The sequence below is a fragment of the Diadema antillarum genome, unplaced genomic scaffold (assembly GCF_040938485.1).
Source record: "Diadema antillarum isolate AM-2024a unplaced genomic scaffold, OU_Dant_1.0 seq00001413_RagTag, whole genome shotgun sequence".
Classification (NCBI taxonomy): domain Eukaryota; kingdom Metazoa; phylum Echinodermata; class Echinoidea; order Diadematoida; family Diadematidae; genus Diadema; species Diadema antillarum.
The window spans coordinates 398,717-425,757 of record NW_027272167.1 but is presented as its reverse complement, the minus strand read 5'-3'; the positions used below and the strand labels follow the sequence as shown (position 1 = coordinate 425,757).

At 39.0% G+C, this 27,041-nt stretch overlaps 1 protein-coding gene across 1 annotated transcript; it reads left to right on the top strand.

Annotated features, from left to right (window-relative positions):
• Positions 1-2,124: 2,124 nt before the first annotated feature.
• LOC139709212 (uncharacterized) lies at positions 2,125-26,590 on the top strand. Its single transcript, XM_071621162.1, has 10 exons — positions 2,125-2,208; positions 7,626-7,707; positions 8,430-8,546; positions 10,500-10,664; positions 11,436-11,542; positions 19,263-19,347; positions 20,352-20,576; positions 22,377-22,481; positions 24,296-24,392; positions 25,072-26,590. Exons 1-10 carry the CDS (start codon positions 2,125-2,127, stop codon positions 26,588-26,590), a joined length of 2,586 nt encoding a protein of 861 aa, XP_071477263.1.
• Positions 26,591-27,041: the final 451 nt, after the last annotated feature.

Below are 27,041 nucleotides of genomic sequence, written 5' to 3'. Positions count from 1 at the left end.
GGTTGAGATCACGTGATCCATGATTAACAATTGGGGATACAAACAAGTAAACAGAAACAGAACAACAACAACAACCAAGAAGCAGAAACTGATCGAGTGACGTACGCAGACGTCTGCTATTCGATGATATTATTTACAGAAGAAAAACAAAATATTGGAATGCTGCTAGCGTTTTTCCCTTTTTCCTTCTCTCCATACGAAGAAAATGAAATAAACCGTATCTTTTCTTTTTGTTGCTGTTATTGTTTGTGCCTTGTTCTATGTCGTTGCTGTCTTTGTTTGTTTGTGCTTTGTTTTGGGTTTATTTCCCCTCCTACTCCCACCTTAAGGAAAAGGCCCGAGGTATTGTCTGACGACCTTTCATTGGCTGTTCTACTTTCGCTCGAGGAAACTTCCTTTGCCGCAAATTATTGTTGCAATGCCGTTTTTTTCTTTCTTATGTTTGTGCACATTGTGCGAAACTTGTATAACATATTCTCCCCTCTCTACATCACCCCTCTCTAAAGTGTGTACATTCATGCAGTAACCTCACATAGTGCCTTGCCCAAGGAAGAGGAAACACTTAATAGAATCAAGACGATTAGAAATTTGATTACTATGCATCCGAACATACAAGGAAGAGGCCCGTTACAGTGAAATGAAACTGCATACGTAGCAAGGTATGGATTATACGGCTATTTGATATGTCTGAATGCACTGATTGAGATTTGATGGCTTTTCAGAGGATATCATTTCCTTTCTTTGCTGTATGTTGGGTTTGTTTTCAGCGACAGCTCAGACATTTTGTTGACCACATTTTACTCTCGTAACTATTCTGAAGTGAATAGCTGTGATGAATGTCGGGCTCACAGTGTGAAGTGTACTCAGGGCAACAAATGTGTGTCTTCTCTTTGGGTGCTGTGCGTTATTCCGAAGGTTCGATATTCCGAAGGTTCGTTATTCCGAAGGTTCGTCAATCCGAAACACACAAATTCCCTATACCAAGAGGTTCGTTAATCCGAAAATGAAAAGGGGTTCGTTAATCCGAACATTTGTGGCGTTATTCTGAAGGTTCCTTATTCCAAAGATTTGTTCATCCGAAAATGAAATTCGGAAAAACGAACCTTCGGAATAACGAATCTTCGAACTGAATAGCCTTCGGAATAACGAGCTGTAACCCTTCTCTTGTGACCAAATACAGTTTTATTTCATTAAATCTATTTTGTATATCTCAAGAAAAACTCATACAGAAATCACAATACAAATACCAAAATAACGAAAAGTATGAATTAGGTGAAACATTCACCCCAATATATATATGACTATCTGGAAATGAAAGTAAACGCAGCGGTCTATCACAGTTGTATTAGTAACTCTAATCTTGGAAAGCATAAGTAGTATGATGAGGTGCATACATAAATGTAAGTTTGTTAGAGCTATGGGTCCAAAAATCAAGTCTACTATATACAGAATTGGACAGAGAGCCAAACGAAAGATCGGGCCGTCGGTTCCGACAGATCAAACACGCAAAAAATTAACAGCATTAGCTGATGGGTTTTCGTTATAAAACACATTGATTGTAGTCATTTTTTTTTATTTTTATTCGGAATGGAATGCAGTGCAAGCAGTTTGCTTGCGACACAATGTGATAAAGACTATGTCATTTGCAGATAAAACTGAGACACAACTCCACAAATACCCACCCCCCCCCCAAAAAAAAAAAAAGAAGAAGAAGAAGAAGAAAAGAATCAAAATTTATTCAGTTTATAAAACTGTTAGACGGCAGTGCTGTATCTATTATGTCGAACAAGATTTCCCAAGCACGTCTTGACATTTTCATTTTTTTCAGGAAGCCTTTCAATTCCCCATTCCTTTGTTGAAAGACGGGGAAGTGGAATGCATTTGCGATCAAAATTTATTTATTTATTTATTCATTCTACCTTTGAAAAAAAAAAAACCCCAATAACAACAACAGTACGGAAATGGTGAATATTCAATCAGGAAAATACCGACGTGATTGTTGCAGAGGAAACGGTTCCGCAATCTAATTTTTCTTCACAGCCGATCTTCAACAACACGTACACCGTTAAGGCGGTAGAATGTCAAAATTGCATTTTAGATTTGATTCGGGTCAGAAACGTCACAATGTCGGGTCTGATTCACGCAAACTGGCGGAAGATGAGATCAGGAAATGTCTCGGCAAAGAATTCCTCGCCCCTCCAAGCATGGGTTCGGCTTTGGAAACTCCCCAATGGCTTACGTTTGGGCCGAATTCTTCAGTGAAAATAATGTACAGAAAAAGAGATAAAAAAAATGCACCAATATAATATATTGATTGATATAATGATGTTATCATTCTTAATGCTGGATATTTGAGATATCTGGGCAAAATCATAATTATTATATTACGCTTGTACCAGCTTATGGATCGTTGCATTCGTAGAGTATTATGCACGTATCTTCTTGACACCATACCACTCACAAGCGCAGAAACAAACAAACAAACAGACGCGCACACGTACACAGACACAGGAATACCATACACAGGGATAAGCACAAGAAAATTATATCATTGAAACCAAAATTCTTGTGTCACTAAGAGCTCATACGTACCCCAACATGCAGTGCAGCAATATCCTTTCTTAATGGAATCGAATTAAAAACTTGACGAATTTCCGCATAACCCTACACGCAAAGACCGTCGTAAACTTGAGAATTAGAATTAGCATTTTCATATAATGACGTCACTATCTGTGACTTCAATGTTAAACTTGAAGAGAAAAAAAATTACAAACAAGAGCAGAGATTGCGCAATCATATTCACGTAATAGCGAGGTCTTGAGATACTTTAAACCATAATTTCCTTCATTAAAGTGACGACTTTGAGTGTTAATATAGGTGTACATCTTGTCAACACCAGCAATAGTCCGGTGATTATAACGTGCTATCGTATCCCTTTTGACGATTGTGGTCACTGTCAAAGAAGAAGACGATCATACAGACTCGTACCGTCATGCCACGTCGAGGCATTTCGCAATACATTTGAAAGTAAAAGTACGAGACAATAGTTTGTTGGCGATGCCGGAATTCATCGTCTACCCGATCTCTCCGACAGCTTCAAGATCGAAAAATCCCCTGGAGAACTTCTTTTTTTCTTTTTTCTTTTTTCGGCGGTTTTCCTTTTACCCGTAGGTCGGGAAGGGTTGAACGTGGCGATCAAGGCGATGAAGCGACCAAAACAAAGGCTGTAGGTGAAGAAAACAGATGCGATTTGCATTGTGAATGCCAAACAAACAAGGTGATTTCTACACTTGGGTTTCGGTCCAAACCGCAGGTGAGGTTTGGCGGGAGCCTCAACCTGAAGTCAAAAAGGTAGCTGACCTCTCATGTAGCCATTACTTCCAATGTGTTGTGTTGTTGTTCATTCCCTGTCAGTCTATTAAATTGTTTGTTTCTAATTTACTTTAACATTAATGTGTGTGGGTTGTTTCCATTTTTTACATTTTTCAAGCGTGAGCCTCAGGAGTCAAGCCTAGTAGCCTCAAGAAAATCCTGTCAGCTCTTGAACAACTGACTAATGGAAGGCATAAATGGAATCTACGTAAAAAAACCAAACAAACCAAAAAACAAAAACAAAACCTTCTTTCATACCAAAAGTAAAAAATCATACCAAACTTATATCTACTGAAGCTTTTTTTAACAAACAACGGTACTGGTTTGATTATGCGAATTATCTAAGCGTAAAAAAGTGTAAAGAGCTACACATTGTCATGTGTGATCTGTCTCCGCAAGGATGTACATAAGGAATTTCATTACAAGAAAAATATCAATATCATAAATTCATCGTGCCAAACGTTAATTGATTAAACTTTAATTTTAACGTAATTCAAATCCAACCTTTACTTGCATAATATTTTTTAGTTTTCATGGTTATACTATTTGCTTTTAGAATAATTCTATCTCATGATAATTATTGGGAAAGCAAGTGTTCATCTGATTATAGCTTGTTGAGACACAATAGGAAAATTAGTAATAATGTTTTATGTGGTCTGTTTTCTGAAAAAAAAAAACCCACAGAAAACATAACACAACCTTAAATTCCCGTTTACAACCACCATGCATATATTCCATTTCCTTCTTTTCTTTTCTTTCTTTTTTGTCGTTCTTCTCGGTTCATGGAATACTGGGTCGTGGACGATTATGTAATCGACCTTAGAGATAATTTATTGGGAATGTTCGAACCACTTCCGGGGAAGATACTCAAGACATGTTGCTGAGAAAGGACTTAAAGTCCTGTCCTGCCTCAATTTGACGGAAATGTAATCATATAAGGAAGTTATGATGAAACTGTAAGCGTGATGAAAAGTTCCATGGGTATCAGCAAAGGGGAACAGTAGAATGCGGTTACCCTGTTGCACTTATCAGGCTTAATGTTTCATTATGATTACAATCATGTAGGTTATATATATCCATCATGAATCTACAATAATAATAAAGTATATAAAATCTATAGATGGTATATCATACATCACATAGTATACATTTTATGTAATATTGGTATAATAATCAAGCGATTTCAAAGGACTTAATATTGTAAAATGATGTTTAATCCCCTGCACGCTTGACTGTATCATTCGCTAATATACTATTTCCCTGGTTATATAATTCTTTTTTTTCTGTTTTCTTCCATAACTATGTCATGGCGGGCAGTAATTCTTACCGTTTCCTGTGTCTTTTATTTGTTTATTCAATTTTCCTTAGGCTTACTAAGAAACGCATAGGGTCTATTGTGTGGTATGAGGGGCCGACTATTGCGTCCATGGAACCATATTACGTGTTCGTGGGTGGGTGTGTGTGTGTGTGTGTGTGTGTGTGTGTGTGCGTGTGTGCATGTGTGTGTTAAGCTTTGATAGTACGTACCCTGTAATTTGTTTCTCTGAATCCAAATTATCCGTGACATCAGCACTGACTTCAATACGGTGTGCTAATGGCTTCATCCTTCCCAGCACCTCAGCAGCCGAGATTATTCCATCGGCATCCCCTTAAACCAATAACAAGATCACTAATCTTTCTCGTGCGAATCTCGACGCGTTCCCATAACTTATTATTCAATGAAGACCTGAATATAAGAACGACCCAAGTCCAATTTTTGGCCAAACTCAGTTTGACATGATAAATTGTAGCTTATGCATGGACTCATCTTGTGTATAAATGATAAATCTTAATTACCCCCGGAAGTGCCTGAAATGAATGAGTTAAATCTTATATTAATGTAAGAATGAACGACCCAAGTCCATATGATTCAAAGAACGACCCAAGTCCATCACCCAAAATGGCCTCTCCACAATTAATGTAAATGTTAATTGTCATAATGATATATGTTCTAATTTGTATATACAATGTTGCCTTCCCATCACAGTTAAATGTGACCGTGCACCTCAAAACGAACATAAAGTCGCACACACTGGTTTTGCGTGAGGACTGAAAATAAGTGAAATGGGTCAACCTAGCCGAACTTGAATTTTTCATATTTTCTGAAAGAGCGGGTCTTCTTTTACATTATGCTAAAATTTGGTATCATAAAACGGGCGGGAAAGTGTGTTTTTTTAGCAGTTTATCTCGAACATTTTTGGTAGAATAGTCTAATTAGGTGTGTCTTTAGAATCCTTTTTTATGTCTGAAAAACCTTGTCCACACTCTTCACATTCAACTCTAATAACTTTTGAAAGGATAGTGCTACTGCCTTGAAAGTTGGCATTGATTATGGACAGAATGTGTTAATGAGGCATGGTTAATTTCAGTTTGATTTAGTAATCCCTTCATTGTTGTTACTCTGGTGGTTTACTTCTTGTTTTTTGTTCCATTCATCGCACAGCCAGCAGGGTTTGGTAAAGATTAAGCGCTTGAATAGACACTGTACTTCAGAGCCTCTTTTCTCAGTTCATACTTATCCTGAGTTTGTGCTTTCTTTCCAATATTTAGATAGGTTAGGAGAGTCCATTTGATTTGAGTTATACATCATTGTAAAGCTTAAAGTCTTCTCTTTCAGAATATGGTGTTAACTAAACATTCATGTCTGGCGACTTTTTGTGTGTTTTGAGATGCAGTGTCACAAATAGAACATTATTGGACAAATAAAAAGATATGAAGTCTTTTTAAGTTTATTCGAAATGGTCTTTCATGGACTTGGGTCGTTCTTATATTCAGATACTCCAATGATATTTGAAGAACCTAAAGATCATAAATGGACTTGCCTTTTAAGTAGAATGGCACTGTATCAACGCCATAGGTTTTATTTCTGTGCCAATGGAACTCAAAGAACAGAAAGGGTTCAACTGGAGTAATTCAATCTTCTATTGATCTTCATGGTGTAACACCTCACGCTCAAAGTGTTATTTTGAACGTTTGGAACGACGAATTGCAATATTTGCTCTTATTTCGATGATATGTGTTAAATATATCACATGATATCTGGCGGCGACATTTTAGCATAGGAGAGCCTTCACTTAAATCAGCGCTGATTCCCTTCAGAATATGAACTATATCTGTATTGTATTGATAAACAATTTTAAAACTCATGTCCAGGTGGTGCTGTACATCTATACTCATTCTCATGATAAATTAATCACTTAAACCCCTTTAGGTTCATTCGTGTTCGAAAGAAAAGTATGAACTACATCCCCTGCCGAATAAGTTCATAATTATTATTTGATGATCCATGCATTCAGTGTGTCTGTTGTTTGATGCATATCCACAACAACGTGTTTGTAAAGCTTCAAAATTATACAACTTTCCACAGAGAGGTCGTTGACCTACAATGTTGGGTTTACGTGACGCTTATGTGGCTTTCCGATATATTTTGCTGCATACTTAACTATAACCAATTCAATGATCCCAGGCCTTTATTACTGTTTGGAGCAACAACAACAACAACAACAACAACAACAACAACAACAGCAACAACAACAACAACAACAACAACAACAACAACAGCAGCAACAACAACAACAACAACAACAACAACAACAACTTGTATGCAATCATAGAAACTATGTTGCTACATTCTGGCAGTTTCAAAGACATACGAAAAATTAGTTTAAGTTAGTTACCTTGATGCCAGTCTGAAAGGCAGCACAGCATATAGGAATGTAGAATAGATATACAATGTACATAGGACAAAACTGATTTTGACTTACATTTCAAATTACTAGTAACTTGTTTTTGTCGGAATTATTGTATCGCATTATTTCACTGACAGAGATGTATACCACTGCATATTTTGTCCATTATCATGTATAGTTATTATACATGGCGTTGGTAGCACATTCTTCATACGATACATTAGGCGTTCGTGCAATATGTTTTAATGCCCTCGTGGAGTTCATTGCACTCTCGAACGTTAACTGGCAAGCATTGATACATTTCACCCATCTGTAGCTGACCAGGGACAAATGGATTCTGTCCCGTAAAATCCTTGTCCCCACTGCTGGCCGAACCGCTAAGCTCTACCTGTAACAATCACTGCGCGTGGAGATTCGTTAATTGATAAGTACGATGAAATGATCAGACAAATACTTCCGCTATTCTCCCTTCGACCTTAATGAAGATGAGTCGCTAATTGATCTGTCCTCTGCTGGTGTATGCAGAAAGGGGTTGGGGTGGGAGGGTGGGCGGCATGCAGAGCTGAGGTGAAGCTGCCAAGTTTTGGAGAGGTGAGGTCGCGCCTATGTAAGCAGAATGATCCAAGGGGCGGTATGGGGGCTGTCATCAGCCCTCAGGGATATGTTCTATAAACTAATCTGTGTTGTTCTAGTTGTAATATTTTTAATCTCCACCTACGTTGTCATTATAGACCTATGCGTCACTCGGTCTACGTGGGCATCGCTCACCTTGCATGATAATACACCCTTTAAGCAAAAATGATGGTAACAAGGATAAAAAGAAATGATGACAATTGAACTACACTGAAACAGGGGTGGATATCAACATGTATTTTTTTCTCAGTGTACTGAAACTTCTTCCAAGCATTGATTCGATTCCAACTTCATCTTTCTATGCTTTCACCTGTAATAAACATATCATATCATACTATCAATTCATTCGTGCATAAAGCATAAAGAATTTGTATATCTGTAATAGATATTAGTACATATTATTTGTATGCCTAAAATATATACAAAATAAACTACTTATATGTATTACAGATGTGCAAATGCTCTATGCACAAATGATATATTGGTAGTATCATATGATATGTGATTACATATTTATTATTATATAATTATTTAATTTTATATATGCACACATGCGGATACATGGGTATATTAACTCTGTGCTCGCGTATGTGTATATCGGTTTGTCTTCTCTCCTATAAATTATGATCCCCACAATGATCACCGTTTTTAGCTCTGAAACAACCCCTTTCATGTTTTCCATTCATCTACACACAGGGCGACAGTACTGCACGTTTAACAACGCCCTGCAGTGCCATCCGACCATCGTGGCACAATCGCCATCGGGGGTCGACCAGCAGGGATGGAAAATATACAGAGCTCCAAAGAGCAAAGGTAAGACCTCTTCATCATCCGGTTCCTTTAACCCATTTAAGGATCAGCTCCTAAAAAATCTCATTGACATTTTATGCAGCATGGTTTTCAGTGATTGTGAAAGGTTAAAATCTTTTCCGCTATATAATTCTTCTTTCCCAGATCAGTTCGAGTGACAAGATTTTTTCTGTATTTTTCGTTTATATCTAAACTTTCGCTTGTTTTGCTTTTCTCTTAAGAATCAAAAAGATGCCAAAGGATTGATGAAAAGAAAGTGATATCAAATATTCTGTAATATTGATCATTATACGTTGATTGTTTTGTGGTTTTGTGGGTTTTTTTTTTGTTATGGGACCATTTTATTCATTATGATAAACGAATTTTTATTCAGAATCAAAAGTGGTTGTTGTCACATTGCTTACAGAGGTTTTGGCAATTGCAAATGAAAGGAAATCAAGATAAGAATCAACTGGGTATTGTGTCGCTAAGTGGACTTGTTTTGGTTGTTATTGGTGATGTTTTAGAATAGATGCAACATGATGAGAAGTAATCGTCGAAGTGGCTGGAACCAAATTAGCCATTTTCCTCACCGCGCCTGTAAGGCGTCTATACAAGATAACCTAGGAACTTTGACAAATTTTACAAATATTGATGGCGTGCTGCGTTTCCTGTGCAGAGTGTCCAAGTTCTTTGTCGTGTCAGGTCGCTGCTCAGTTTCTTGGGTGCGAGGTTGTATAATCTGGGATTACGGAAGCAGGAAAGCGCCTCGAGGGGTCAAAAGAATGTGTTGGCGCACGTTCTCCTCTCCTCAGTCTAGTCAAACACAATCAGGGATGAGACGGGATGTCACCGGATGGTTTCAATTGAAACGAACTAGAAATGACTTTCTCTATTATCTGTGGGTGGGATGAAGCTATGACTCAATGTCTTCATCGTGGTCCTTTTTTTTTTCATCTCTCTATCTTGTTACTTTCTTTTATATGTTTCATGTGTGAGAGGATTATCTTACATTTTCCGCCGTAAATTATATTCTATATGTCCCACACGGCCTTCGTCAACTCAAGTACATATGACATTTTCCCGTGGAACAAAGTGATTAAATCCACTTAAACTGACAAAACGTGTGTATCTGATAGCCACAACTGCAGTACAACTTCATCAACTCTTCTAAAGCTTGTGCAGGTGGCCATGCTAGGCGGGCATCAACGATAAGTCTGTCCTAATTGGGGGGAAGGAGAATAATTGTCGGAGTGGGACCAAAATTGATTCGAGATACACATATCCCAAGGGTGATTATAGGGCTGGCCTCTGCAGTGCCCTGGAATAGATTAGAACTTTGCCCCGACATGTACATACACCTGCACTTTGTAACCCAGGCAGTGTTTCGCATCGAATTGTTATCTACTCTCTCATTGTAATTTTTTTTTACAGTAAAAACAAAAGAAAGATGTCTTTTCCCATAAAAAAATACTCTCATTTTGAATTCCATTATACTTGATCATAACGCGTTTGATGTTGATTCAGTTTAGGTACATCAAGTAAGCCCTTGAATGGGTTTCATATTTTGATCATGGCCAGTACGAAAGGAGGGAACTCTGAAGGTGGTCTCGAGCTGACAAACATACTCGATAATCGGCAACGCAATTACAAAGACGTATCATATAGCAATTACATTGACGTAGCCATGAAAACATTTAAGGTTTGGCTATATTTATTTATTTATTCATTCAATTAATTATTTAATAATTTTTTATCTATTCATTTATTTGTTATTTAATTATTTATTTATTTATTTATTTATTTATTTATTTATCTATTTGTTTATTTCTCTATTTATCTATCTATCTATCTATCTATTTATTCATTCATTTAATAGAGTAGGGAGGCACTCCAAATGAACTAGATAATTGATATTCAATGGTCTTGCTCACTGAAAAAGATAATTGTTATATATCCCATTGAAATTCGAACCAGATTACTACGCCGGGATCACGTGCGCGTATCGATGCTGGCAGAGCATCAGGGTATTTGCCAACATGCACGCCTCCAGCCGAGTGGCGACTCTCTCTTTTTACTATTACATCTGGGAGACCAAGGCGAAATCGAACGACGGTCTGCTACCAGAGATACGTATCAGAGGTAATCATGAAAACGATTTTCACCCAAGACCAGAATTTCTGTTTGTTTGTTCGTTTGTTTGTTTGTTTGTTTGTTGTTTGTTTGTTTTCAAGCTACTACGCTAAAATGATAAATACACGTGGATAACAATGTACTGGTATATCATAATTCGTTGATGCTGTTGTCGTAAATGAAGTAGATTATGATAGTGATGGTAACAAATTCGACTACAACCATTCAAATTTAAATTGGTACATTATAGAGACATTAAAAAAAAAGTAATTTTCATCTTTACTGCTTGCAAACTTGCTCTTGTTTGTGTAATTCTAAGAGCGTCATATGAAAAAAAAAGAGATCGTGGTGACTTATCTTCACTCCAATTCGTTGCAAGATAATCATGTTCATTGGGTGTTTATCTTTCCGTCTGCTTTCTACGGTAGATCGTGAAGTCGTGAATTTAATCTTCTGGAACAGTAATTTGGGATCATCATGTAGAATTCATCGTATGGAAAACTGAAGGAAAGGGGAAACCAAAATTATTAAAGATAGTTGTTGAATTAATGGGGGGGGGGGGTATAGAGAAGCGTTGTTTGCAGGTATTCCATTACGTGCTTTAAATATTTAGAGTCAATAATGTATATCCTTCCATTATATGTGGGAACTTCAGTGATTTTGGGAGGATATCGCATAGCATTGATTGTTCGGACTTTGAAATTGCTGTAAAATACGTATTCACCGTTGTTTGGTGTTATTTTCATCCCCAATTTTTATGATCCTTGGTCGTCTATTAAGGCTGCCAAAACAAGGAGCTATGGAGATCGACAAACCAGCCCATGTCCGACGAGAACGGAGAGTGGGTGGGTGTGGTTCTACCAATCCAGTGTGCCGATACGTTTAGTGTGAGTATCTTTTTGACCATAGATCATACATGGTTCCGTGCGTAAGGTAAAATGCCGTGGTTTTGGGAATGCATTACAGACGATGTATATTTGCCAACACGTTATCATTCATGTGTGTTTGCTCAGCGAACAGAAACGTTAGAAACCAGTGAAGACTGTTTAATCTATTTATTTATTTATTTGGATGCGGTATAGAAAGTCGCACGGAAAGACGAATTACACTGGAAAAACATTACGCACGATGTGAGAGGTGTCTGCTCCTTAAAGAATCATTCTTTAAGGCGTCAAGATCACTCGCGTTCTGTTGACAGTTTTTGACTGTAGATAAAGAATGTTGTCATGAAGCATTCCTCCATGTTGACACATGCGTATACATCCCAAACCGTTAAAACCGTTACCAGTCGATTTTGTGTGTGTGTGCGTGTGTGTGTGTGTTTGTGTTTGTGGGAGGGGGTGGGGGGATTTCCCCCACAAAGTGCAGAGGGAGGTCGTGCGATCCGGTGCACGCCGCATTTACGGCAATGCGAGCGTGTCGGTGTCGAGTCGTTTTACGTAATTCCTGCGAAGCGATGACATCCAGGCCTAAGCCCGCTCAGTACGCGGGTTCCTGCAGGCCTTAGCTGCAGCGAGATGTTGTGGTGGTGGTTCCCTCGATTTAGCAGTCTCTATTTTGTTCATGATATGCAAACAAACAAAAAACCCTCCCCCTCCAAAAAGCGCACCAAATAAAAACCAAAACAGAAGAAAATACAAATCTTGTGAAACAGAAGGAATATGAAAAAAAGAAAAAGAAAATCAAACGCAAAATATCAAAATCCTAAGAATCACAATGAATATGAGAAAAGGACAAGAAAATCAGACGTAAAATATCTCTATCTAAGTATCTATGAGAGTCCCTTATTCCATATTCATCAATGGCATGTAAAACAATGAGACTGACTTTAGCACCTAAAGTTTCCATTATGTTGAACAAAATGAATTTAATCACTTGAAGCTAGATAATTAGTAAGTTAGATAAAATGATATGTTTTGTTTTTTCATGTTGATTACATAGGATATCTTGATACCCCTTCTGAAGTTAAACCATGCAGGCATGTTTACATAAATAGGCCATAGAAGCGGAGGCGTTGAAAATCTGACGCATGATTCGCAAAGTGTATTCGCGGTAGGGCGAAGCCATGCAGCATTTGTGTAACAGATGAGCATCACAACATGCCCTGAATTTAGATATATGACCAGCGGGCACCGCCTTTACCCCAAGGAATTAGAAAATCATGTTTTTGTTTGTTTGTTTGTTTGTTTCTTTTTCATTTCTTTTGGTCGTGACGTTAACGCATCGTGGATACCTAGCACGCCGTAGTTTACGATAACAGTTACTTGATGCTTTGCATACGGCGTGGCCGAGCAAACCCAAGATAAGGCTCGAAACGTGCATGTACAAGCGAGCGCGGCGCGCAGCGAAATATGAAACGAGAAGCGCTTACTACTGTATCCAGGGGGCATTGTTGCTGCGCTGTCTTATCCCTAGACAACAGGCCGATGGGAATCTGTAGCAGTTCTCCGACCTGGCGGGGCTCGGGCCGAGAATTGGCGCCCTTCCGGAAATACCGGATATCTCTGACGTAAAATGAAATCAAGTCCACCGAGCGACCGCGACGTAAACTGACCTTGCTGATTTTAGTCACGGTTTCTCTAACTTGTTTTCATCTAAAAATAGTACGAAGATGCAGAGACAGAGGGAGCGAGAAAGTTTCGAGGAATGAAATACAGCTTTCCCTTACCATTGCATTGCCTCCACGCATGTAATTCGTCTAATAATTGCTCCGTTTTTAATTCTCATCAGCTATCAAACGCTGGTCAGAAATGAAATAGAGCACAGACGAATTCCATGAACTATATATATTATTACATGGTTTAGATCTGACGCAGAATCAAAGCCAACTCTTTAACAATATCAATTACAAACTTATTCCTGGGGTGGTATTCTGAGGTCGTAATTAAGTCTGTAATTAACTTCGTGATTAAGTCGTGAAGTTAATAGGCCCTTAATCATGGGCAAAATCGGTATTCTGAGGACGTAATTAAGGTATGATTAAGTCCCCTGTAATTATCTTAGGTCCCTCCCATCTAATTGTTATTCCATCCAACCACACGCATTGTTAGAAGCCAAAATGATGACTATACGCGCAAATATGCCTTCAATGCGCGCTCCTCCACGCCCCCTGTAATTACAACCCAAGAGCTCCGTGCGCACACTCCGGTATTTGATTACAACCCCTCACCTACGCACGCGAAGATCTCAACCTCTTTGCTCACATAAAATGACAAAATTCATCGAAGATCGGCTATATTTCTTTTTTTTTTCTCTGAATTCTACGGATACCACGATAACAACATTCAACCGCTCCTCGGTTACCGAAGACGGTAAGCATCGTTGTGGCAGAGAAAACACGATGTATTGCGTGATATCGGAGTAGTTAATGACACTCTTTGGTATCATTAAGTTTTCCATTAACTTTCATACTTAATTACACCCTCAGAATACCGATTCGTAATTAACTCTGTGATTAAGTCCTCTCAGAGGTGCACGCGCATTGATACGCGCGAACGCGTAGGTCCTTCCCGCCAAAACGCTTGTTGCTATGGTAGTTAATATACCCCCTACTTAATCATGCTCTCAGAATACCAATTCGGTAATTAAGTGCTAATCAGACACTTAATAAGCTCTCAGAATACGGCCCCTGTATCCTATGATGCTCCGCATAAACGTAGATAAATAATGGTAGGCAATCAACTGGTCAAGAATTGCGGGTAAAGAACAAGAAATAAACATTTCAGGGCTTTTTAAATGAGTAAAAGCAGAATTACGAAATTTCACAATCCGCTTCATGTCTATCATTGCTTTGTGTAGGTATATGTGTTGTCATAATATCGTACCATAATAATATTATTATTATGGTACGATTTAACATTTTTGTATTGAGTCAAGTCTAGGTATAATATATGAAAATGATCCATTGAAATCGTCCGATTGATTTTAATGTATTATTTTAGTTGTTTTCTTTTGATTCAAGATACTGTTATCACTCCTTTGCCTTACATGTAGGGGTGGGGGCTCTGCCAATATTATAAAGTAAGCACAACATATCGTAAATATGAATGGCACTAAAGATAGTATGAGGATTCCCAACGTGTCTGTCATGGCACCCAGTAACTTAAGCTCAAAACATCAGTTAGATTAAAATGTCAACGAAAATGGCAAGTAGTGATTCAAATCTGAACTCCACACTACCAGTGCTGTATAATTAATGTCATCTGCTTTAGCGGGGATGACTAATTTACGTATGATATAGGTCTATGAGTCGGGGTACTAGTAGCCTGAATTTCAAATAAACTAATGATTACATAGGGCCAATGGGGAAAGGAAGAGAGGGAAACCGGAAAGTAAAACCCCAAAAGAACAAATTGACTATATAAACTCAGTATCTGTTTTAACTTCTTAATTCCTTTTTAATCGCCTTAACACGTAGCAGCATTTGACGTAAAATTAGATTATATTATACCGGTTTGTTGTCGGTTTTTTTCCGGAACTTAAAGACTTCGGTCCCGAAGTTGCTCGCGAACCAGCATTTGATTCCTTATAGAATCCACGTTGAACGATTCATTGTACTAATATTATTGAAGAACGTTCGCAGATTCCTTAAGGCAGTCAACAATAAATTCATTATACAAATCAAAATTTCGTTCCTTACGTCTCTCCCCACCCCTACCCCTTTGTATTTATTTGCCACTTTTTTGTTCAATTGTTCTCATTTTTTTTTTTCGTTTACGTATTGTTAAATGATGATAATGTAGACAGGCATAGATATTATTTTTTCTTTGTAGCTGTTTCCCAATCTTGTAAGCACCTTCTACTAAAGCGAAGATTGCCCGTATTACAGAAACGTACAGACATTTGCCATGTGGGTGTAGAGCAAACCAATATATCGCAGGTATACCCCTTTTTCCGGCCAGTATTCCTCCGCTATTGATTAGGAGTTATCGCTGTGCCATCGACAATCTGATTTCACCGACAAGGCGTTCGTCGGTGATGGCTTTCCACACCCATTTATAGATCTGACCCATCTAGATTTGTCTCAAACGCTGTTCTAAAAACAGCCATCCAGGATTCGGGAAGGATTAACATAACCTGTTGAACAAGCGCGATAAAGGAGATTGTCAACCTCAGGAGAATGTCCTCTGACGTAAAGTGTTGGTGGGAAGAGGGGGAATGACCGCAGATAATCCAAATATTGTTGTTTATTTTCACACTTTGTATGGCAGTGTATACTTTTAGAACGGTTTTGCACGTGTGTTGTGGCGTGGATATTATTGTTACTAGATTTTTAAACAAGCATTTCATACTTGCTTCTTCTTCTTGTCATGATGCTAGTTAAAACTTTTTTGGGGTCAAAAATCACATGCTGCTTTTGGCAGAGTCCACTGCTCTACACAGATGTTGTGATAAACCTATCCCTATAAACGCAAATCTTCGTATGAGGCAAAGTCAGTGTTGCTACCTCTCTATGCGTTGCACCGATTTTGACATTTAAAGAAATTTATGTAGCATCTCTCAGTTGTGCTTGGCCCTTGGCATTAACCGTTATCGAGTGATTACAATCAGTGTCTTAGGGAAAATGAGTCCCAAACATCTGAACCACCAGCCAGCTAGAAATAGTCATGACTTATAGCTACAGCTACAATCGCTCACACAGATTCGTGAACATTATCCAATTTGGTCTTATTAGAGAGAAGAGAATGAGAGGTGGTTATGTTCCTCACAGACATATCTGTCGTTCAATTAAATAGATAGTTTCATTTTCCTGTTTTGAACTTCTTTAAATAGCCAACGTACTATACATATGTAAATAACAAGTCAGTAAGCGGAAACATGGACACACAAAAATGTTATAGATATCACAATATACATAAATAGTACACACAGCTTATTGATAAACGTAACGCCTACACAGATAAGGCGCAAATAATTGCTAAAAGACACGCTTGCATGTTGTCTTATTAACATACGTCATGTATCTGTACTGTTTCACCGCGTATGCTTCTGCACATTATAGGTTAAATCTTTGATAAAGTAGATTTGAGCCCAATCATGTAATTACATGTTTGTCAATTACGTATAATACACTCCTAGTTTCCTCCGTCTTCTGTGAAATGGTATCTGTGAATTTGTTCTATACGGATTTGCTTGACACTCGTGGCTTTGACCGTATTGATAAGCCCGATTGCTAAATTGGTTAAGAAAAGGACTTCACCGACCCTGATGTGATAGCGAAGAAAATAAAACAAAAAAAAAATAGATAGCTGTACCCTCTTCAGATGGTTCTCGTCATATCACAGCCCGGCTCAGCCTTGCCTTGCTGCTCCCGATAACCACTCTGCATTTAAACCAGGGAGGCACCAGCTCCCCGGGTAACCCTCTTGATCAAACCAACTACTAGTAGCTGCTTGTCAAGGAAGTCCGCCAGATCTTGTCCCGAAATACCATGCGCATGCAGCTCCTTCACCGGGGTCCCCGGGGGCCGTGATAACACAAAATATGCGCTTGTCATCGGCTGCGAGTATTCCAAAAATCACATCCACTTCTCGCGATAGAATATCTTCGAGTTGTCAAGTGTTCGATAGCTACAGCCGGTGTTGATGATATTTTCACTCCTCACGTGGTAGCACAGTTCCTCTTTATTCTTCTTCTTCTTCTTCTTCATCTTCTTCTTCTTTTTTCAATCTGACGGCTGATTAACTACTTAACAATAAAAACAAGCTATTCCGCGACGCATCCAACTACTTCCACCGTCATGGCGCAACGAGCAACGCTACAACTAATTATAAGAATGATGCGAAATCTACGCGGCCCACAAAAACAAACTGTTTTCCCGCTCAAACGCGATCACCTTGATAAGATGCGACAAGAATAGCGATCGTTGAAAGGTTATTCATAGATAAAAGACATCAGTTTTCTTGGAACTTACTGCTCTGACAAACACGGCTATGAATACTCAAAATATGGCACGAATTCAAAACCATTTACATTGCAAGCTATTAGAATCTAGAGTCAACGGGGCAGGTATTATTATTATTATTATTATTTTTTTTTTTGCACAGGTGCAATGAGTATTATACCTGTGTAGAATGTATATAAATTTAAAATATATATATATATATATATATATATATATATATATATATATATATACAAACACACACACACACACACACACACACACACACACACACATATATATATATATATATATATATATATATATATATAATTATACATATATATATATATATATATATATATATATATGTATGTATACGTAACTCTGAATTCCAAATTTATGATTTTTTTTTAAATTTTTTTAGGCTGCACTATATTGACCAGCATCTGGCCGGAAATTGATTGTCGTTGTTTAATCTGTAATCTCGTCTGTCAGTGTCATGATCTTTTTTTTTTTTGTGGAGAAAATAACCCTCTAATAACATAAACAAGAAGATTAACATTTCATTTAGAAGCTAATAGAAACAGACAAATCGCAAGGAGAAATAAAGGTACAGTCTGTTTAGTTATGTATCTCTTTTTGTGTCCAAATGAAACAAAAATGGCATCTAAGCATAATAATGTAGAAACTTTTTTAGACAATGAGGAGATCAGGATATTTAAAGAAAAAAAGGTTTGGAACTGAGCTTGATTGGCACTTTGCTTGTTCAACAGCACAGGTGCAAACTGTATCGAAGTAACAGATGTTGTGGATGCTACAAGGCATGTTCTATTTCGTCTCGTCCGTCAAAGGTTCCACACATTGCATGTTTCTGATGAAAAGGCCTACAGTTTCTTACCGCCAGGATTTCCAACAGAGGTTATCATTGCGATTAGGAAACTTCAGCTCTTAGCGCGGGATAATCATATTTCGATATTTTTTAGGTCAAATGCTTCCAATATTTTCTAGACACTCAACGTCATTAGACTCACATGTTCATAATCATCGGAAGGACAGAATTAATCGCTGTTTGTGTACCCTTGCCATTATAATCCGATGCTTCGACGAGGCTGTCTGGGAAATCTGCACGCAAGGCGGAGATCTTGCTCTTACAAGTGTATTATGCACACTGCCAGAATGTGGAATTATGGGTAGCAGGAGTGACGTCGTGGACACTTGGAAGTTGTCCAAACCAATACACGGTTGGCCAAAGATTGGCGATATGCTACAATACGTGTCACATGATGGGCGGTATAATGACAGATATGATCGCTCCACGAAGACACGAGTTACTCATGAAACAATCATTCTCCAAACGCAATGCGTGAGATAGAACGATTGAAGGACTATATAGGACTTCAAAAGTAGATCACACACGGTCAACGGTATATGACCAGGGAGGTGAGACATATGACGAAGAGATGATATACATTATCCCTCCGCACCCGTCCACTCCCTTTTGCTTGCCAGTGTTAGGTTTTCTGTCATAGCGATTGCAGCAGGCCTACTGCTGTCAGACATCTACTTGAATAGGCATAAAATCTACCACTCAACTTTCGCTCCGTTTCTGTTGCTCTAAACTGCAACAACAAACAAACAAGCTAACCAGCTAACAGAAAATGGCATCTTAGTTGTTGATGTTACTACTTATCGCCTTTATACCTGTGATTATCGCCTTTCAGGTCATATTTGAAGGGATTATTACTTCCGGAGGTCAGGTGGCGGCTGTTGACAACATTGTCCTGTCTGAGGGAAGATCGAACACGAGTAAGTTAGAGACATTTGAATGAATTCATTCGTTTTTATCCCCTAATTATTAGCTCCTGTTCCTGAGATATTTGTCATGTGAAGTTGTCATTCTTCTTCTTCTTCTTCTTCTTCTTCTTCTTCTTCTTTTTTATTATTATTATTATTATTATTATTATTATTATTATTATTATTATCATTATTATTATCATTATTATTATTATCATCATCATCATCATCATCATTGTTATCATTAATATTATTGTTGTTATTGTCATCATCATCATTATTATCCTAAATATTATCATTTTCCAACACATAGTTTTGATATTAATCCTCTTTCCTCCTTGAATATTTGGGGAAAACGTAAAAAAAGCGATAATTAGACAATATTTACGTGATTGACAGCTATGTGCATGATAGGATATGAAAGAGAGGATAGAAATGAATCAAGTTGAATCACTACATACTAATACGATGTCTGTGATAGCAAACTGATATCTTCACTTTGTGGAGATGCACAATAATTATAGCCTAAGTGTATCTATGTTTACACACATTTATGTATTATTGTTGGCATTTTTATACATTTACATTTATGTACAAGGTAGCAGCCCCTGCTGGAAGAAGACAGTGTCCCACAATGTGTTCACGATACGTCTACATTGCCGGCTTTGTGAAAACGCTCAAATCTACCAGTGCAAAGATGATTTCACACTGTTTTGAGGTTTTCCACAGAGAGTTCACAGAGTAATGCCCTATATCACACTGTGTGAAGTTATGAATAACAGTGTGTTCGCAATACTAAAACGCTCGAGATTTCACAATGTGTTTCACATTGTGTTTCACACTGTGTGACACTGTGTGACACTTTCCAGCAGGGAGCGATGCATCGCATTATGAATGTAGTCATTACAATTTTTTTCATTCCCATCGTACTTTGATGTCTGCCATGGTAATGAATGATTATTATAGTCATTGTCATTTCTCTCGATCCCTCCCCGTACTTTCCTAATCCGCTAAAGACGCCCTCCCCCAGCCAAGCATAGCGGTTGTCCGCCCAACCTTGCCGTCATCAACGGTTCAAACGCGGCCAGGCGTCCGACCGTCGGTGAGCTATCCACCGGGAAAGCCAAGACAACCTCACCCAACGGCCCCGACGAAGCCGTCGAGATCGTCGAGACCGTCATCGGCCACGATACGGACGGCGAGATCGTCCGGGAAGTCACCGACTACGCCTAGGACAACCAGTAAGTTCTCTAGACATAGCAAAGAGGGATACACTATTGATACAAAAGACAAAAAGAAATTATGTGCCGAAGAAAGAATGCTGCACACATAACCGGAATACGATTACGGTAAAAGACTATTAATTTTCATTAGTTTATGCACTTGGAATATGATTATTCTAAACATACCCAATATTGCATACACAGACTCCACTCACCCAATCCCTTGTCCGTATCGACGTTTGTTTGTTTTCACATTTGCTAATTCAATAAGGTTTCTCCTGTAAAATTTCTTATCATCTATCATCATTTGTCTTCTGGCAAAATAATTATAATGACATGAGAAAATCTGTCGCACCTGTCTTTTGATACTGAAGAAGGAGACAGATTTTATTTACGAGCACCAAAACGACTTTTGGACGCTGATGAAGAAAAAGAACATGCAAGCACATGATGTTGAGAACGTCAGCAAAGTTTAAGACGCCCACAACGCACTGATTTGCACCTAATTATAAACGTACCACGAATACCGGACATTGTGGATTTTAAGAAAAACAGCTCATCTTAAAGTTCATTCTTCCACCCTTGACAATCTTTTTTTTTGTGAGAGAGTTCTACTGAAAATTAATGATCGACTCCCTGGCAAAATTCTAAATTGCCATAGTTTAAAAGAGAAAATACCCCTCCCCCCCCCCCCCCAAAAAAAAAAAAAAAAAAAAATACCCGGATTTGCCGATATAGTCTACAAGTTTCAAAATAATGTCTCTATCTCGAATTTCTTAAAGTCTCTTTTTTTTTTCTTTTTATCTTCTTCTTTTTTTTTTCACTCCGTGGGTTAATAGCCGATGTGTTAGCGTACCTGCTGCTTCGAAGACTGTCGCCTCGCACTTCGGTGCACGCCAGCGTCAACCCACCCACACCCACCCACTCACTCGCTCAGCTCGGCGCTCACCAGAGAGCGAGCGTTGAGTGACGTGTATATCATTTTAATTCGAGGCAAATTCTTCCCACTTATAGTCGCTAGTGATATCTAACGGTCATCAGTACACTATGTACCTTAAAAACATGACCACGCCCCTTTACCCGCCCCTGTGTCACCTCGTGTACACATTATCGGGCCATCCACTCATGAGTTCACAAACACCCACTAGTAATTCATTTATTCGCGATATTGCTCTAAAGTAAGTAGTATTGAAGAAAGGCAGCTGCAAGTGCATGTAACTACTTCTGAAAAAAAAAAATCATGTGGTTAATATTAACATTATCGTGTTAACCCGTTCCATATGGGAACCCGGTGGCCTGTGTATTAAGTCTATGGGCATTTCAGAATTCATTATGGAACGAGTTAACACAATAATAATATTTAGAAATACTAGTTTCAGATAATTGATGGCAATTAACAATAATGTTCAATGTTGACTGTTTTGCAAGTTTAAGCCAATGGGAAAATGCAGACGTGCAATACGGTTAAATGCTTCCGAGATATTACAACATTATGAAGTAGGAGATAAGGGCAATAGTACAAAAAGAAAAGTTATACGGAGCAGAAAACAGGAAAAAAAAGATACGTTTCTACTCTTTACAAACAATTTATGGGTTCTTAAAATAAATTTTCAATTTTTGTTACCTCTGTCAGGTTATAAGTCTCGAAAGACAATCTTGCCGAATTCATGCCAAGGTTTCCTTCCCCCTCCCTCTCTCTATGTTTATTTACTTATTTATTCATACATTATTTTATTCATTCATTTATTCATGTATTCATGGTTCTATTCATCTATCTATCTATCCATCCGTCTATCCATCTTTCTATTTGGTTTACAGTAACTGCGACCATGGATGGAACTGCGCTGCCCACTGAACTAATTCTGCCTACTGATCAAACACTGCCAACTGTCATCGCAGAGGGCGCGACAGGAGCCGGCAGAGGTCAGAACACTGCGTATATCATTGCGGATTGCTAATGTAGTTTCTTGTAACTGATATTTACTTGATAATACATAATACTATTGAAGTGTACTATCGTCATTGCACTGCGTCTACAAGTCAGCATTCTGCTCTCAACAAAACCTTCCTGGTACATGAACTCGTCAAGGAAAGGGGACGGCATAATATATTATTCAAAGTCACATTTTTTCTTTCTTTGTGTTTGAATGTGTGTTGACGATTACACAAACTGTTCTTCATGACCTGTTGATGAAATCATTCTCTAGTTTTACAAAAAACAAAACAAAAACAAAACAAAACAATAAGAACAAAAGAACAGGAAAATTCATGCAGGAAGACTAGATCAAACTACTCTTACGTCTTTCATATTATATTCAAATTGCTTAGTTAGTTAAGCAATACGTTAGTTATTGTTTATGAAGAGACTGTAAACTTACAGACTACAAGCCTCACTCTTTAGCAGGACCAGTCCGCTCCATTTCAGACAATTTTGGTTCGATATTTGTGACGTGCTTCAACAAAAGGATCCTAAAGTCGCTGACAGCTGAGCAGAGAAAAATCGAGTTTGAAGTCACATCATCAAAATTGGTCAAAACAATCGGATTTCTGTTTTTGGCATAATTTTGTAATCTTATGTTTTGTCTATCATCTGCCGAAATTTCGAAGCTAATGATAAAAAGAAAGGCAAGAAATCAACGTTTTTGTGGGCAATGATTTTCCGACTGACAACGTAACAGAAACGTGTCCGAAGATTTGGATTTAGCGCTGCAGCTGGACTCTGCCCCTAGCAAAGAGGGAGTGATCTAATTGGTCAGTGCGTGACATCCTGATTACTGATTGGTCGTGCGTAGACCGCTGGCGCTAAGCTTGAATGAACATCGCGGAGGTCGTTAGGAGCGTACCTTCTATTGTCAAGCGGTGAAAACTCTTGCCTCCCCTTGATCATGATAGCGTCGGAAGGAAAACTTTGAAGGGGGTTTTCTCGAAACTCTGATTTTCACAACCACTTGACATGCGCTTATGAAATCATCGATATCTCTGCAACCGAGTACTTTTATAGGTTCTGCTACATATGAAATCAAAGTAGAAGAGTAAGGGAATAATGTCATGTCATTTTCAAAAAATTGTCCCACCCCGACTTTCGGATCCTTTTGTTATAGCGGGTCACATTTGTTTTTTAAAAGTCGCATCAACTATTGTACTTCATTACAATGTTATACTAATTGTGTGCAATTTGTGTATTCAAATGTCTTCAAATCGTATTTTCGTTGGAAATGAAATAAATGAAATGAAATGATAATTTCGTTAAGATATTTTTAAAAATATTTTGTATATCTTTTATGAGGTCAGGGGACGAACGAAATTTGTTATAATAAAAAGCAGTACCATATTTCAGTGTATCATACATGACATAGCGCGATTCAATTGCAATCAAAAGCATCAAGATCTTGTCCTAGAATTTCCAGAAAGACTATTAATTTTGCTATGTATTTAATTTTACAAATGGTCGTTATAACTTCTGTTGATACCATAATATGATGATGCAATAATACATTGCACAAATACTTACTTACCTTGGGGATAGGTAATGATTATGATATTGACTGGCCTTGAGGGAGATACCAGATGAATATTTCCCGCACTGAAAGAATATTGCCCTCGTCTTCGACTCTGGCAATTATGCTTTCAGTTTGGGCAATATTTTCTGGTATCTCCCTCGAGGCCAGTCAATATTATATGATTATACTCACATGAATATCGTTCTCTTATCATCCTCATCACCACGTCTGTACCAGGACACTCGACCAGCATACCCAAGCTGCTTGTAGCCCTGGCTCTTTGCATCTGCACTCTGACAATTTGCATCCACTGCGTCATCTACAAACGGCAAAAGTAAGTAATCAAACACTGAGTGAAGAGAAAAGCAATGACGATAATGATGATGATAATGATTATGATACCATACTATTTTTAAAATAAACTAGTGATCATAATCATGTTCCCTGTGTCTGTTGAAATATTTAATAACCTTAAGATCAAATACATTGATTTTAATGAAAGATATCAACATCAGTACAGTGTAAAACTTTGTATTCCGAAACAAAGCAAACAAAACGTCTCAATTAAAATCATCTGAGTGGGGATGTCTGTTTATAAAGGCAAATTCATATTTTTTTTTTTCTGTATCGCCCGAATTATCATTGTGTGTGCTCAGAGGTATGACGTCTTAAGACCTTTGAACATTTTTGGTCTGTCAGGGTGTCATTTAGCGTGATACTCTCAGAAATAAAAGTATACCATTAATTCTTCTCTTATACTGTTCAGTCGTTGACCAGAAAGACTTTCTTGTCATGTTAATGGTTTAAACTCTCATTCACCGCTTCGTTACATCGATTTCTTTTACGAGATTTCATGCGATTCTGTCTTTACATAAATATCTTGGCGGCGCGTTGATAATCATTAATCTAGGTGAGTATCATTCTTCTCATAACTTTGGGCTTTTGAACCGACATCAGTGTTTCATCAATGTGATTGTTTTCATTCATTTTTCTTGTCTTTTACGTTTGCTCAGGAAATGTCGGAAACTGACCCATGGAAGCCCTGCCCCCGAGCGAAACGCTGTCACCGGTCAACTCTCGTCATGTTCCTCGGTGTGTGAGATCGTCATCACCGACCACAGCCGTAACTCGTGGGCTGTCAACAGGAGCGAGCCCTTCAACGAGCCGGGCACATCGCGAGGCCTGACGGTCGATCACGGTCCAGGAGCTCATCGGCCTCGGTTGTCGACATGTACCCTTGGCATCAAGACCTTCAACGCAGACCTGGGTGGGGCCAACGAGTTACGCCCGTCCGGTCGGGCGTGCAGTCTGCCCAGCAGACCGATGCCAAACATCTACGAATCCATCGACGAGGTCAAAGATGGTTTGACGTCACACCCGTCTAACTTCTTCCTCAACCTGAAGAAGCGGAGCTCGTTCATGAAGCGCGTTGTCGACACGATTGAGATTCCCTTCCGAAAGAGCTTCGTCGAGATGAAAGCCAAGGGTTCGGCTCTGCTGACGAAAGAGCGGAGTGCTTCGGATAGCAAAGTGAAACCCGAAACCCCGAAGCAGTGGAAGAAGACGTTCAGGAAGTCGAACAGTCAACCCGTCGGAATCCGATACGTTCCAGGTGCACAGACACTGTCGAGGGATCTGCACACCCCGTTCACCCACGACTCAAGGAATTTGCCGCCAACTTTCCCTGCCCTGCCGCAGAGGCCGCTGTCCAACGTGTTCACGGCAGCTGCCCGGAGAGGTAGCCTGCGGATGAGCAAGATGAAATCGCGAAGTCACTCGGACATCAGCGAAGCTGCCTCGGATCACAAGCCGACATCCAGGAGGCAGGTATCACCATACTCCTGCTCGAAGCTTCCGAACATCTCCTCACACCTTACCGACTCCAGTCGCAGCGTCCACTTCTCAAAATCGACGGCAGAGACGACCCCGAACCAATCATTCACCGACGAGCCCAACGAGACTACGTCGTCGTCTCGCATATCGGAGCATTTCTACCAGGATCTCGATCCGCAATACCAGTCCACGGCATCAAATGTATATCATGTCCTCGACCCTACCACATTCGAGTCGTCATCATCGTCCTCGTCGTCGTCCTCATCATCGGAGGATGAAGAGATTGTCCAGAAGAGAACCACTATAAAGCGGAACACTATTCTTCAGCGTACCGAGAGTGGTTACACTATTGTTTCAAAGAGCAGCGGCAGCTCGGACTTTGAGAACTCAGTGAGCAGCTCGATGTCGCTGATACAACCCGTCGATCGGGTGTACTTCAGACTCGAATCAATCGATCAAACCAGCTGCGAAGATATGGATTATGGATTCGGCGTCCGAGACGGCTTACTCGAGCACGAGTTCGAGATGAGCTGTGACCTGCACAACCACGCGACGGACAAATTCTCGAGGCGCGTTAGTGATTTGGAGACGACGTGCACGTTGTCGATGTACGAGGAAAGTGGAAGGATTCTTGACGAAACCGACGTCTCGTCGACAATCGACGACCGACCCGACGTCTTAAAGGGTGTTGTGGCTTAAAGAGACCATTATCGTCTTCGGCATTCTATAGACGGCAATCAATATGTTATCTATGAACGACAGTACGTTACTGACGTGCGTATGAAGTGCAAATGTGAAATTTTGCATCAGCACGAACAGCGGAACCTTGATTTGTTGTACCAGGGAGATGTACCTTTCAAGTATGCATAATATTGCCCCCAGGGTATTAATGTATAAAGTTTGTGTCTTGGTTGCTATTTAAGCACATAGCTGTCTCTTTGTGACTTTGCTCTGGATGAGATGTGGCCATCACTTGGTGCTAATAATCATGCATACCATGTGATTAATCAGAGAAAACATTGTTGTGCATGCAGACAAGCATGACAATAATTTGGTAGCGGAGAGATCGAATGTTCATGACTATGAGGAAGAAGCTGCGGTGTATGAAAGCTGTTTCGCACGTAAATGGAAGGAACGCCCTCTTTCGACG

Excerpts from the sequence above, each read along its gene's own strand:
- LOC139709212 (XM_071621162.1), top strand. The coding sequence starts at position 2,125 with ATGTCGGGTCTGATTCACGCAAACTGGCGGAAGATGAGATCAGGAAAT. Across the intron at positions 10,665-11,435 it reads ACCAGAGATACGTATCAGAG|GCTGCCAAAACAAGGAGCTA; the intron begins GTAATCATGAAA and ends TCGTCTATTAAG. Across the intron at positions 11,543-19,262 it reads AGTGTGCCGATACGTTTAGT|GTCATATTTGAAGGGATTAT; the intron begins GTGAGTATCTTT and ends ATCGCCTTTCAG.